The 15,434-nt window shown below is 32.5% G+C and overlaps 1 protein-coding gene and 1 pseudogene across 2 annotated transcripts in view; one reads left to right on the forward strand and one right to left on the reverse strand.

Moving 5' to 3' along the window:
• The window catches only part of PLOD2 (procollagen-lysine,2-oxoglutarate 5-dioxygenase 2), a 97,194-nt gene that overhangs the window by 69,411 nt on the left and 12,349 nt on the right, over positions 1–15,434 (forward strand). For both annotated transcript variants that reach the window (XM_036078143.2, XM_036078142.2), the window contains exons 8-12: positions 2,676–2,777; positions 5,920–6,045; positions 7,680–7,801; positions 10,911–11,015; positions 15,238–15,363. In XM_036078143.2, the coding sequence (XP_035934036.1) occupies positions 2,676–2,777; positions 5,920–6,045; positions 7,680–7,801; positions 10,911–11,015; positions 15,238–15,363 (581 nt within the window). The remainder of the gene's footprint in view (positions 1–2,675; positions 2,778–5,919; positions 6,046–7,679; positions 7,802–10,910; positions 11,016–15,237; positions 15,364–15,434) is intronic.
• Positions 14,535–14,611, reverse strand: LOC118526764 (U4 spliceosomal RNA; annotated as a pseudogene).

Here is a 15,434-nt window from a genome sequence, read left to right on the forward strand (position 1 = left end):
ACTTTTTATGCTTGAAGCTCATTTATTGTTAGGAACACATCATAAGATGCTTACTTTAATAACTAACCTTTTCTTTTAAATATCAGGTAATATACATGTTAAGGCAATCATGAAATTGGTGGTATTTTTATAGAAGCTAAAATCGAACAGAAGATCAAATCACCAAATTTGCACATGAAAACAAGCATTTCTGTAGCTAATTTGATTTGCAATAAAAATAGGGATGTTAATTTTGTACATACTTGGTCACTGTGACCTTGAATAATTGGACGATTTGGAAGAAAGAAAGAGAGAGAGAGAAAGAGAAAAGAAAAGAAAAAAGAAAAGATTGGTTGGAAAAGTTTCTCTGCCAATGAAATGACATCATTCCTGGAAAGGGTTTGATAATTGTGCAAGAAGGATCAGGAAAGTACTACCACCTAGTAGCGGGGACTGCCTGGAACAGCCAAACTACATAAACAGTCTTCTGAACTTTCCAAAGCCGCCAGCATAAATGTCTGTAGATTTTAATGAAGAAAACAGATGTAAATGGAGGGTGGAGGTGATGGATAACTTCTCCCTGTGTAGTGAGAGATCCAAAAGAGAAAGGTTTCCAGTCAAAAGTAATGTTTTTAAAATATCTTAATTATCTATGAAAATTAAATTGAGGCAAAAAGTAGAAAGTGGAAAGGTTAAAAATAAAGTCTTAATTCTGAAAACTAAAAGTAGTAATACCTTTTATGCTCTAACCTTTTAAAAGATATCAATCATTTTCATATTCACATAAGGGTTCTAATAGACTGATCAATAATTCATGAAATAAATATTTAATTTTTATGAGATTTCTGAGATGAGGAAAGTGCCAGTCTTTACACATTGTTGGGAATTTTAGATATGGCCAACTATTTGGGGGATTTTTTTTCTTCCTTTAAAAAAAAAACTCTTTCCCAGGATATTTTAAACAAATTATATTTCCCACTAGCCTTTAAAAAAAATGTTTTAAAATTTCTTTTAGAAATAATGCTTAGTACAGGATCCATTTTCACATGAATATATTTTTATCCTTCAAAACCATATTATTGTATAGAATATGAATGATTAATGTTTGCATTTGTGATTTGACAATAGCATATTTTTTTGTTTTTACTATAGAGGTCCATTAAAATGACCACATTGACTCTTGAAATGTCATTAATGAATTTCATGAGTACATATTTCCTGCCCTGAATTTGTTTCCTGAATTATCATGTAGTTTGAAAGAGATGTGAGTGAGTTACTTTTCCGTGTCCTATGATCGTACTACGATTACACAAAGATTTTCCCATTGTAATGAATACTGTACTGTTTCAACAACATTTGTTTCAGTTTTAGTACAATAGAAATATTTGGATGGCATCCCAAATATTTGAGAGGAATCTGGTAAAATGGTACTAGACTAATTACCTCATCTGTTCTGTACTGGAAGATCTTTTAGGGTCTTAGGAAGCTAGAAAAATCCAGTTGGCACTACCATACATTTTGACCATCATATTTAGTATATTGACATTTTTTTCTTTTGAGTTCATCTCACTTTTCTAATGAAAAATTAATGATTATATAAGCATAGTGAGGATTTTAGGTGCTTCCTTTTCACAGTAATATAAAAATCACAGCTAAAGCTAGTTTGCTGCAACTTTACTGTCTTGAGGTGAAATAGTTTTTGAAAAGAAATAAAAACATAAAAATTTAAAAATTACAAACGGTCATACCACTACAGGTATTAAAATTGCAGTAGAAAAGTGTACTGATTTTTTTAAAGGTAAATCAGAATTTTCTCTAAAATGTTTACACTCTAGGAATACTCAGGATTTGTTTGAGGGCTCATATTTTAGTGTTTATGTCTGTCCTCTGTCTACCTTCCCTCATTTTCTTCTCCACCCAAAACACACTCAAGGGACTCAGATTTTACGGATGAAATGATTGCCAATAGATGCCTGAGAGGAGGGGGAGATAAGTTACAAAGGAGATGTCTGAGTGATTTGAAAGGGGAGGCAATATTGTACTTCAGTTTTTTGTTAAGAGGATTTGTGGGGTGGCAGTAATTAGGACCTTGTTCCAGATCTGTTTTAATCTGCAACCTTAGTTTTCCTGAAGTCAGTGCCCCTGAACCACTGCCCAGAAGCCTAGTTCATAGTAGGTAGCATAGTTTCTGGGAGGGTTTAGTGCTTTTTGGTGATAAGGTATATATATAATACCTGTTATGTGTGGTGATGGTTGGCAAGAGGTTACATTGGCACTGCCCCATTCACTGCAGGTGTCTGCACCAGGCCTTGAACATATTTATCTTATTACTAAATTACTATTCACATGACTGCTCTTATTAGTGTTGTTTTGGCTAAGTCTCATTAGCTCAATTAAAACTCTGTATTTCATTATTTGACATATCTATTCAATTATGTCTCTTCTGGTATTATTTCTTACTGAAATGAAATGACCCTTGTGATTTATAATGCATTTTTTGGCCTTTCTAGACAAAATTTGCCCTGATTTTATGATTCATTATCTGGAGAGAACTTAGTTCAGTGTATACCTTTAGGTGCTAAATATTAGTAGAATTATTAAGGAATATACCTAATGCAGAAAACCTGCTTTGAAGATAGATGTTTATAGAATTGATGGGAAAGGCTTACTTACTATAGTTTTCCTTCATTTACTAGATTCTCCTGAATTATTTTGGAAACTATGTACCGAATGCATGGACGCAGGATAATGGCTGCACTCTTTGTGATGTGGATACAATTGACTTATCTACGGTAGATGTGAGTGGAATTGACTATGTGTGAAATGTAGAAATAAAAAGCACAGTGTCATGAAATGCAGTGATTTTTCAAAAACATGTTATTTTATAGTTTTGGTAATATGGTAGATAATGGATTTATAAAGCTAAAACGATGATTCAGAAAATTGCTAGATTTGTGTGTTTCTGAACTGTTTTTGAAAGTGAAACTGGCTAGTAATTGATCCCAATAAAAGGGACTTAGTTGTTAATATTTAATAGTTGTTATGATTGGATGCTCTTGTTCTATTTTAGTCTGCTAACTTAGCTAAAGCATTGAGGAAAAAATGCTTTAGCATTTGTACTGACTAGTATTATCTGTACCTGATTTTCAAATATGATGATTTAAAAAATAATAATATGTGATTATGTAACTAAGGACCGTTTTAAGTATTTTACATAAAGTAACTCAATTAAACTTCACGAAATCTCTTAAGTAGATTGTACTAATTGATTCAGTTTTACAAATGAAAAACTGAGATACATACAAATTAAGTAACTTGCTTAAGGGCACCCAAGTTTTTTAGGCGTTGGAGGTGAGATTTAAATTTAGGCGATCTGGCTCTAGACCCTGTACATATTATATGCCAGGCACAGTGCTACTTTTATGTATAGCTCATAGAGAATTATAGCTGTAGTTTATCTTTTACACTTTGAGGGTAAAGGAGCAATTATAAATAATATTTACCTGTAGAACATTTTGATGCATCCTTCTGTCATCAACCAGAGCAGCTTTAGGATATCTTATAGTAACATTTTTCTTCCAAAAAATTGCTCTTGTAACTTGGAAGACTGTTATTATGGGTATGAACAGTTGGATTCTAGGGATGATTTTGTCATTAAGGCTGATTCTTTCCTTCATTCATCATAGGTTTATTGAGTATCTACAGCATGCCAGATAGGTAGAACCAATATAAGCAAAAATAAAATTCCCAGTTATATAGTCTTGGTAACTCCTGGATCCATGCAAATATAAAATACTCTTACTATAAAGAACTGAAGCTCCTGAATTAAATTGTTTCTATGCTTATCACTGTCTGAAAGGAGGACAAAGAGTAACTTGTGCACATTTAGGAGCTTCTGAATAGAGCCCTACTTTTCTTGAAAATAAGACTTTTTGGCTGGTCTCTCAAATAACTAACTGAATATTTCCTATCTGGAAAGAGTGCCAGAATATTTTTGAATGAAGCAGCACCATGATGTTTAAAAATTCATCCTGATCTTTTTTGCAGAAAGTAATGTTGTCCTTTGGAGGGAGGGTTAATTCTTTTTATCTGTTCGGTCTTCTTTTACATAAACTTTCTGGTGCAAATATAGAAAAACATTTGCTTTAAAATTTTGTAGTTATTGGGGCACCTGGGTGGCTCAGTTGGTTAAGCAACTGCCTTCAGCTCAGGTCATGATTCTGGAGTCCCGGGATCGAGTCCCACATCAGGCTCCCTGCTCAGCAGGGAGTCTGCTTCTCCCTCTGACCCTCCCCCTCTCATGCTCTCTGTCTCCCATTCTCTCTCTCAGATAAATAAATAAAACCTTTAAAAAAATAAATTTTGTAGTTATTATGCAATAGGGATATAAAAATTAAAATGATGTGGGTAGTTAAGATCTCAGGCCTACCACATTCTTAGGTGTGGGCCATAAGCAAGTTTCTTTCTATATAAAGAAAGGGAGGGTTAAATGAAACTTTATACGTAGATATATAAATAATATTTTACATGTATAAATTATATATACATATGCAGTACTAAGCCTTCAATCTATGTTAACTGTTGTATTATCATTAGTATATAAAACGAACTTAGATGGATAATGAAAAGGTAGCACATTGAAACCCAGCTCTTTACCTACTAATTATGTGTTCTGAGTTGCTTAATTTCTCTAAACCCCATTTTCCTCATGTGTAAATTTGGAATAATAAGTAACTCTAAGGTTATTATGAAATGTAAATGAAATGTATTATTTCATTTAATAAGGGAGAGTTGTGATCAACTTTTTACTTATTTCCCCTATTAAATTGAGAACTCCTACAGGGTAGATATTTTGTCTTTAGTTGTTTGTATTTTTTTATTCAGTAATAAATATTTGAGTGAGTGAATAAATTGATAAAGAAGTAAACAGTAAATAAGTTGTACTTCAATGTAAACAGATATTAAGTTATGATCCAGATAACAGAAATATATGAGGCATCATGCATGAAAAGATGGGAGAGGCGGTACCTAATTCAGCCCTTAACATATATGATACTTCTAAAAATCTTTAATCTTTAAATTCAGACTTTAAGACATGTTTTAAAAAGGCATTATAATGAAATCTTTCTTATAGTTTTGGTAATAACACTATTACATGGTCATTTACTTATGTTTCTGTCTTCCCCAACCATTTGTAAATTTTTAAGGCCAGGAACCTTTTACTCCTTGTCCTAAATGTTGCTCATCACAAGGACTGACAAATATGATGAATTTTTCAAAAAGTTCTCATGCAATTAGTGAAAGATAAACTATCCTGTAAAACATACCCAAAAAGGATTTTTAAAAATCTATAGAAATAGATTGAACAAGATAAACTACATTAGTGGAAGAAAATAGTTTTCTTATATATAATAATGAGCAAAATAAAGTACTATCCATAAAAGGAGATTAAAGGAAATATTCAAGGATAGAAATAAAGGCTCAAGACCTCCATGATTGCTTTATCTGAGCTACAAATTAAATGTTGAACTTCCAAGCCATGGAAACTAAAAGGGAAAAACAATTAGCATTCTGACTTCTTAGATGAAGATGACAAAGTAGATTCAGATCTGAAGGAAATTTCTTTAAAGACTATCATAAAGGAAGCATTGAATGGTAGAGTAGGCAATGTCCTTTATTACATTCATGTAATAAATATGATAGTGAGTTTCCTCTTCAAACCTAAGTCATAATGTCAAGATGTGATTAGGTAAATCACTTTGAGGGGGACCATAGGAATGTATTTTAAGTGTTAGAGAATTGCCATGGGGCAATTGAAATTTAGCAGATTATAAATGATATTCCTAATATATTTTATGTTGTATTGATTAAGACTTAAATAGAATTTAGAGTACACCCACATTAATAATAATTTGCTTTTATGTTTGCCATAAAACAAAGGTCCATCCAAATGTAACAATAGGAATTTTTATTGAACAACCAACCCCTTTCCTACCTCGATTTCTGGACATATTGTTGACACTGGATTACCCAAAAGAAGCGCTTAAACTCTTTATTCATAACAAAGTAAGTGTTTGAGAAATGAATATTTTATGTGAAAATTGTTTTTGACCTTCTTTGGAACTATTTGCTATTATTTGTTTATGTCTAAAATAACACACTGAGCTAAATACAGTGGGGAATTTTGGGGATAATTACTGTCCTGTTTATTTAGGACCTAAGGATTTTAGAGTCTGGAAACTAGTATCATAATATTGGAATGAGCCACATGAAACTCAATTTTGTAGATTCAAAATGGCAGAATATCAGCTATTTTCATATGGTTCAACTTAATATATAAGTATGTGAAGAAATGTCAAAGGTCCTCATATTCCTTTGCCTTTGGGTTAGTTCTAGTACCTTCTTTGATGGAACTGGTCATTAAATTGTTTGCAGCTTAAGCTAATACTGTGACATCAGAACTTAAAATAGCTTCCAGATACAGTATTGTTTTGATTAATCACACAATGGCATGCTCTTTCCCAAAGGATTTTGATATTGTCATTTCCTCCAAAAATAATCAGAACCTCCCCCAAACCTCCCACACATAATCTAAACTTAAAGACATTTTTGCTCAATATTTTCCCATTTACTTGTCCCTGTCCTGTTAAAACAATTGACACTTAACATCTTCTAGAAAAAACACAATAGCTATGAAATATGCATTTTCTCTCTTTTGTCCTAATGCTTTTTGTTTAATATTATTCTTTCTTCCTAATGTATATGTCAGCTTATCATTTGCTTTTTCCAGAGAATATTTTAAATTTGCAGAAAACCAGCTACAATAAGTTTAAAAGGGTGAATCATTGAGCATTTGCTTTGTAAAATGTGTCGTAATACATTTATTTACATTGAAGTGTTTTGTTTTTATATATTGTGTCATTTATTTATGTCTTCCTTCTTTCATAGGACCTCCTTGATGAGAGGGGATTTTGTCTTCTCTCTTTTTTTATAAAATTAACTCTGGGCAGCTTTTATGCTATAAATAGTTTTAACAAGCTGTGAAAAGCTTTCAAATAACTTAGTGAAACTCAATACACAAAAAGCTCTGAAATGCTCTGTTGGAAACACATAATCTTATCTAAATTTTAGCACAGTTGAATCATACTAATTTGATGACTTATGTTCATAATTTATCAATAAAGTTTTGTTAAACTTTACCTTCTTTTTGTAAAAATACAATTTTATATATGACCATTCATTTCTGTCTCCGGCTTCAAAGAGTATTATAATACTTACTTTATAAAATATGATTATATTTTTAACTTAGATTAATGTCTATTAGGTTTAATAGACATTTTTTTTGGATATTTTAAAGCACATGTCTGAAATTCTCAGGCCACAAGCCATTTTTCCTTCAAGTCAGAAACATTTTGTTTAAATTTAAACCCAGGATTTAAATATTTCTTCAAGGACCTGTCCAGGAGTAGATGTTAGAAGAATTTTGTTTTATTTTTATTTTAAAAAATATTGATGTGTATCTATTTTAGATTCTTCACGTGATATGTGTTTGATACAGGTTATTATTTCATCTGTAATTGAGGGAATATGTGAATTGTGGAATTCACAACCTTGAATACGATGCCATCCCTACATATGAATACTTCAGTCATCCTATTGTCATTTTCGCACTAATGTTCTGTTTTTAAAATATGTTACAGGAAGTTTATCATGAAAAGGACATCAAAGTATTTTTTGATAAAGCTAAACATGAAATCAATACTATAAAAATAGTAGGACCAGAAGAAAATCTAAGTCAAGCTGAAGCCAGAAACATGGGAATGTATGTTTTAATCAATTTAAGTAATTTCTACTAAAGAAATTTAAAGAAAAACAAATTTTCTTCAAAATTAGTATCCTGAACTTGGGTGTCTCAGCTCTGTATGTGAGTTTGCATGTGTGCTGTGTATGCTCATGAGCACACCTCTACTGTTAGACTATATCTACGTTTGTGTGTATTTACATGTATACAGAGAGAGAGATGGTTAAGAGTCAAAATATTTAATCAAACTATTAATTGAACTGCAGATCAAGATTTAAAAAAATACTCAGACAGGGGTGCCTGGCTGGCTCAGTCAGAAGAGCATGTGACTCTTGATCTCTGGGTCATGAGTTTGAGCCTTAACGCTGGGAGTAGAGATTACTTAAAATAAGAAATAAAAAAAGATACTCAGATAAATGAATAGTACGACTGATGTAGCAGTGATCTAAATGTTTACTATCTGAAGATTATGTGTGGTGAAAATGTGTGTTTCAGATTGTGGGGTATAAAGGGTATTCCTACTTTCTAGTCACCTACTGGTCTAGATAAAACTATACCCCTCAGAAGAAAGTTTTAGGTTCTTTGTTTAGCCCCTTTAATACTTTAGACAGCTTACTAGTAAAATTCTGGAAATAATAAAAACAATCATTTTTCAGTGAATGTTAATTGAATATGCCAGCAGTGACTTAAGAGCTGCTGAGAAAAAAGATAAATAAATCATGTGACTTCTCTTCAGATGTTCTCTTGTGTTGTGGAAGCTCACGGTACAGAGTGATGGGTAGTGCCTGGTGTGGGGATAAAGGCATAGGCAGGAAAACAAGCCTCAGAAAGACAAAACTAATGGTTCCATAATTTATTCATTGGAGAATACCTTGGATCCACATTTGGAACTTATTTTCTTGATTTTTTTTTTTTAATATATACTCTGTTGTGTCTGGCTTCTTTGGCTCAGTACAACATATTCTCATTCACTCATGTCAATGCAGTTATCAGCAGTTCATTCCTTTCATGACTGACTAATACTCTATCATGTGAATATACCACAAATAGATTTTACACTTTCTTATTGATAGAATTAGATCATGTCCAGTTTGGAGCCATTTGAATAAGATTGCTAATGAAGACTCCTTATTAGAAGTGTATATGTGGGTGTATGTGTGTACATATTTTGCTTCAGTATATTTTAGGAAAATACCCAGGAGTAGACTAACGAGGGCGTAGGGTTAGAATAAATGCATGTTTAACTTGATAAGAAACTGCTAAATAGTCCTCCAAACCGTTATACCATTGTACACACCTGACAGCAGGTAGTTCAGACCTCTGGCTGCTCCATATTTGTCAACAGTTGATGTTGCCCATCTTTTTTTATTTTAGCTACTTTATTGGGTATCAAAAATATCTTACTGTATTTTAATTTAATTCCCTGACAACGAATTCTCTATTTGTATATTAATTGGCTATTTGTATGTATTCATTTGTAGAGTATCTGTTTAAGTCTTTTGTGCATTTTTGTTTACATTGGGTTATCTTTTTTTGTTTATTTATAGGATTTCATTATATAATCTGTATACAAGGGGTGTGTGTGTGTGTGTTTGTGTGTGTGTATGATGTTTTGTGAATATTTGCTCCATTCTGTGGCTTGATTTTTTTTACTTTTTTAATCATGTCTTTTGATAAGAAGAAATTTGAATTCCAATAAAATTCTATTTCTCTTTTTTTTTCTTTTATGCTATGTGCTTTTTGGGTTTATTTTCTATTTAAGAAATCTTTCTTATTCCAGTGTCATGAAAACATCCCTTGGAATTTTTCTTTTATAAGCTTTATTGTCCTAGCACTTATGTTTAAGATGTTTCAATCTATAATTCATCCTGAATACATTTTTGTGTTTGGAGTGAAGTGGGGGTCAAATTTTATTCTTTGCAAAAGGAATTCCAGTTGTTTCAACACTCCTTTTTATTTTAAGGCTTTTCTTTTCCCATGTAATTGACTTGGCTTTGGTCAAAAATCAATTGACTGAATATTTATGAGTGATTGTGAACTCTCTACTCTGTTCCGTTGATTTTAGATCAATGCCACACTTTATTACCAGGGATTTATATTAATCTTGAAATCAAGTAGTGTAATTCCTTCAGTTTTTATTCCAAAATAATTTTGGCTATTTTATTTTTATTTTATTTTATCTTATGTATTTAATTGAGGTATAATTCACATATAACCTATAGCTTTAGATGTACAACATAATGATTCAATATTTGAATACACAAAATAAGTTTAGTTACCATCTGTCATCATACATAATTACAAAACTTTTAAAAATTTTTCTCTAATTTTTTGTGCAAGTTTAGCAAAGTTTCCTGTATGACAGTTGCTTAGAAACAAATGTGGTATAGAGATACATACTGACAATAGCAGAAAGTGGTAACTAGGATCAGCAGTGAGGGAGGGGAGGTCAAAAGGAGAGAGCCCCAGATGTAGAAATCATAATACTTGGAAGCATCTATGTATCACAAGTAGTTCATTCCTTGTTGTTCCTGATGAAAATGCTACAGACTCTACCAAGAAAAACAAATGTCATAGTCCATGACCCCTGATAAGAAGCAGGGGAGTAAATTTCTTAGAATTCCATGCAAATCAAGTTTAAAAAGTATTAATACCTAAAGAATTACACACTTGTATCTCCAAGATTCACTTAAAACTGAGTTGTTGGATAAGCAAGATTTTGCACTGTGTGTGTGTGTGTGTGTGTGTGTGCAGAAAGTATTTTGATTTGTGAAAAAAAGTTGTTGATAAATACATTGAGATAAATTATGTTTCCCTTTCAGAGAGGTCTAAGTACCAAATTCTAAATTGCCATTCTGACTGGGTATCTTATGCCTTAAACTTTTTAGTGGCTTGAAAATGTATTTCACTTGACCTAAAATTTTTAGTGTTGATCTCCATGTGAATATCTATGTTGATAAACTGACCATTTTGAAATTTAAGACAGTATTTATCCCTTTGGAGACTGTCTTACTATATTGATTAGAAGAATATGTTAGAGAAACTTTATTTTATGTATAAGCTTTATGTTGACATTTTTCAACTAGCAAGTATTTATTTTATCTAATTCTTATTTCTTTTTCAATGTTAGGGATTTTTGCCGTCAGGATGAAAACTGTGATTATTATTTTAGTCTGGATGCAGATGTTGTTTTGACAAATCCAAGGACCTTAAAAATTTTGATTGAACAAAACAGGTACTACATAAGATTCATTTTCAATTTATTTTTAAAATGATAATCGTTTTCTGTGTCTATGTGGACACACTATGCTTACATATCTATGTTTAGTGAATTGAGGGAACTCACATGAAGTTATTTTCTATGCCTTATAAACTTTCAATTCTTATTAGTTTTCTTTCAGAGGAGTCAAATAGAAAACAACATGATGAAAATTAGAAGTATTTAATATTAGTTACAATCACAAATGCAATGTTTATCAATTATATTTGGCCTATTTTTCTGTTTAAAGCAAGATGAAATTATGATATATCTGTAAAATTTGGAGTTTTAAAAATTTTTGTAGATATTTTTAAAGTAGAATTTCATAAAACTTATGACCTAAAAAGTTATTGCAAACGGAGATCTAAGTTCTTAGAATTTGAAAGAAATTTCAGAGATCTGTGATTTTATTTAGTACTGAACTGATAATTATTACTTGGCAGTACCTATTTTTATTTAGTGGAATTGAAGTGTGAAAAAGACATCATCTATACCAGCTTATAATGATATTAGTCATTATTTATTATATTACACCTATTGCTGCTAGTAGTTTATTAATCCTCCTACTAATAGCCCACCTTTAATGAGTGCTTATTAAGTGCCAGGTATTGTTTTTAAGTATGTTTACATATATTAATGCAATTGTTTCTCTTAGCAAATAGTATGGTTAGCAGTGAAATATTAGAATTACTGTTTTTATTTTGCTGAGTAAAATATATGAGAAATCTGTTATGCTATACTAACCTCCTCTATATGTAATATGATTTGCCAATTTGAGAATTCAGTTATTACTTCAAAATCTAAGACCTCTTAGTATTAATCTGTGTATACAGCCCCACTATATATCTACAAATTGCATGTAATTTTTCAAAACATGAATAACCTTTTGATCATTAGGCAAGGAGCAGTTAGGCTACCTTAGAGATAAGGGATAGAGTTGCAATTTATAACTCTTAAAACCTAGTGGAATTCAGTAGTATTTTCTTGAATTTGCAATGTTAATTGCCTCTTAATTTGATTTAAATTCAATATTATGGAATGTACATTTTTTAGATAATATTTATATGTTTTTATTATATGACACTTTTGCAGGTACTTATTCTTACAGTGAACTATTTAATGAATTCATACTATGTATTTAACACATATCCCCTTTAATATTAATCTAATGTTTTAAACCTGGTAAAAAATAAAATTCCCTCAAAAGTAACTCAACTGCCATCTGGGCCCATTGCCCTTGAAAGGCTAGAAAACTCAGGATATTTTTCCAATTCCATAAATTTCTGTTACTGATCAAAGGTTTAGGTTCATATGATACATACAGTTCTTGCTTCTGTATCCAAGCATGTAGTTTTCATAAAGAATTTACATATACCAAAAATCTTGTGAGATTTAGTAGACTTGACTGAAGGTTAGAGGGACAAGGGATGGGTCACATCTTAGGGCATGTAGCTTCCTAGCATTTCATCAGCTCTCTTTTCCCTCTTGTCCCATCTCTGCTATTTACTGCCTTACTCCAGGTTTTACTCCTTCAGTAATGTAGTGTAATTCATCATCCCCCAGCTGCTATCCTGATAAAGTAGTCCCCCTTATCCACAGGGGATACGTTCCAAGACCTCCAGGGGATGCCTGAAACCACAGATAATCCCAAACCCTATATACACTATGTTTTTTTCCTATACTTACAGACCTGTGATAAAGCTTAATTTATAAATTGCTCACAGTAAGAGATTAACAACAATAATAAAATAGAACAGTTATAACAATATGCTGTAATAAAAGTTATGTGGATGTGATCTCTCTCTCTCAAAATATCTTTTTGTTCTGTGCTCACCCTTCTTGTGATGATGTGAGAGGATAAAATGCCCACGTGAGGGCGCCTGGGTGGCTCAGTTGGTTGAGCGGCTGCCTTCGGCTCAGGTCATGATCCTGGAGTCCCAGGATCGAGTCCCGCATCGGGCTCCCTGCTCGGCAGGGAGTCTGCTTCTCCCTCTCCCACTTCCCCCTCTTGTGCTCTCTCTCTCTCTCAGATAAATTAAAAAAAAAAAAAAATGCCCACGTGAGGAGATGAAGTGAGGGGAATGACACAGGCAGTGTGACTTAACGTTAAGCTACTGTTGATCTGATGATTCATCAGAAGAATCATCTGCTTCTGGACTATGGTTGACCCTGGGTAATTGAAACCATGGATAAGGGGCCTTACTGTATTTCAGTACTCAAAAACATTGAGGCACACCGAAGATGGATTTTGATTTTCATTTCTTTGCCTAACCTTCTTTGGAAGGCAGCTGGATTATAAATTACAAGATTTTTTTTTCTATTATATATTTGATCTTATCAGTTAACACCATTGAATTATTTCTTAAATTAACATAATATATAGATTCTAATTTATAGTATCATTTCTAATATTGTAGATATTCTTTTTTTTATTATGTTATGCTAATCACCATACATTACATCATTAGTTTTTGATGTAGTGTTCCATGATTCATTATTTGTGCATAACACCCAGTGCTCCATGCAGAACGTGCTCTCTTTAATACCCATCACCAGGCTAACCCATCTTCCACCCCCCTCCCCTCTAGAACCCTCAGTTTGTTTTTCAGAGTCCATCGTCTCTCATGGTTCATCTCCCCCTCCGATCTTCCCCCCTTCATTCTTCCCCTCCTGCTATCTTCTTCTTTTTTTTTTTCTTAACATATATTGCATTATTTGTTTCATAGGTACAGATCTGTGATTCAACAGTCTTACACAATTCACAGCGCTTACCAGAGCACATACCCTCCCCAGTGTCTATCACTCAGCCACTCCATCCCTCCCATCCACCCCCCACCACTCCAGCAAGCCTCAGTTTGTCTCCTGAGATTAAGAATTGCTCATATCAGTGAGGTCATATGATACATGTCTTTCTCTGATTGACTTATTTCGCTCAGCATAACACCCTCCAGTTCCATCCACATCGTTGCAAATGGCAAGATTTCATTCCTTTTGATGGCTGCATAATATTCCATTGTGTATATATACCACATCTTCTTTATCCATTCATCTGTTGATGGACAATTTAAGTGTTTCTGGTTAACATTTCCTTTTAATAGGAACCAGGAAAAATAAACCAAAATCACTATTTTGAATGATGTGTATTTATAGACTGTTTCACTTTTCTGTAGGTAAGGGAAAGGGCACACCTGGTCTTCACAGGACTGGAGTGTTGTGAAATGGGTTTTTTTTTTTGTGGCAAATACCTGGTTCATAAACTTCCTCATGAAAGAGTTGGGTGAGCTTTTCTTAAAAATTGACACCACTATAATTCACTTCATTTTTAAAGTAATTCTAGAGGAACCTCAGAATTACCTCATTTGGAAAGTGTTGACACATTATAAATTAGATTTTCCTAAGAAAAAATCTGACATATTTTGAATCTGTAACATGTGCTTGTCTCAAAGGGACTACTTTCCTGGTAGGTAGTCAGACAGATTGCTATGGCAATTACCCTCTATTTTTTTTTTAATTAGCAATGATCGCGCCTCAGATAAACCTCATTGGCTACGATACTGCCACTGTGCAAAGCTGTTGTTTTTTTTTTAAATAGTTGAAGGGCCAGAAGAATGTCCAGTGTTGCCAGGGATAGCACAGCCCATTTTAAAAGTTGTAAAAAAAAAAAAAAAGGAAACATACTTTAAAGTAATTCAGGACCTAACTTTAGGAAAACTGGCCTATTTACAAATATCTCAGTTCATCTTTATTCATTTTTTTATTCAACAAATATTTGTCAAATATTTGTTGGATACTTCAGTGCACCAGGGATTATTATGTCTTCTCAATGACAATGAAACTATTCGATTTCATTTTGTATAATTTCTGAAATACTTAAAATAATTAAATAATTAAGGTAGTTTGACTTAATTGGATAGAAGTAAGGTACTTTTAAAAGTCATTTTTATACTTTCATTAGCATTTTCGATTACTTTGCCTTTTTAGGAAACATCATTGAAAATCAGCAGTGTGCTTATTTAAGAAAAAGTGGAAAGAAATTCCTGTTTATCTTTTATTTTACTTTTTTTTTTTGAACTCACTACATGGTATTAAATGAACTTTAGTGTTGTATGTGTCATGCTAAGCCCAAAACACATAATTCTGTGGTAATTTAAGAATAAACAATTACTTGGATTTGTTTTTCCTTTCACGCTGTCTTTAGAAAGATCATTGCTCCTCTCGTAACTCGTCATGGAAAGCTATGGTCCAACTTCTGGGGAGCCTTGAGTCCTGATGGATACTATGCTCGATCTGAAGATTACGTGGATATTGTTCAAGGGAATAGAGTGTAAGTTACTTGGTCAGTCTTTTAATGTAAAGTGCCATAACCTCAAAATGTGGTCTTGTTAACATTACCTG

This window comes from Halichoerus grypus, chromosome 1 (assembly GCF_964656455.1).
Source record: "Halichoerus grypus chromosome 1, mHalGry1.hap1.1, whole genome shotgun sequence".
NCBI classification, from domain to species: Eukaryota; Metazoa; Chordata; class Mammalia; order Carnivora; family Phocidae; genus Halichoerus; species Halichoerus grypus.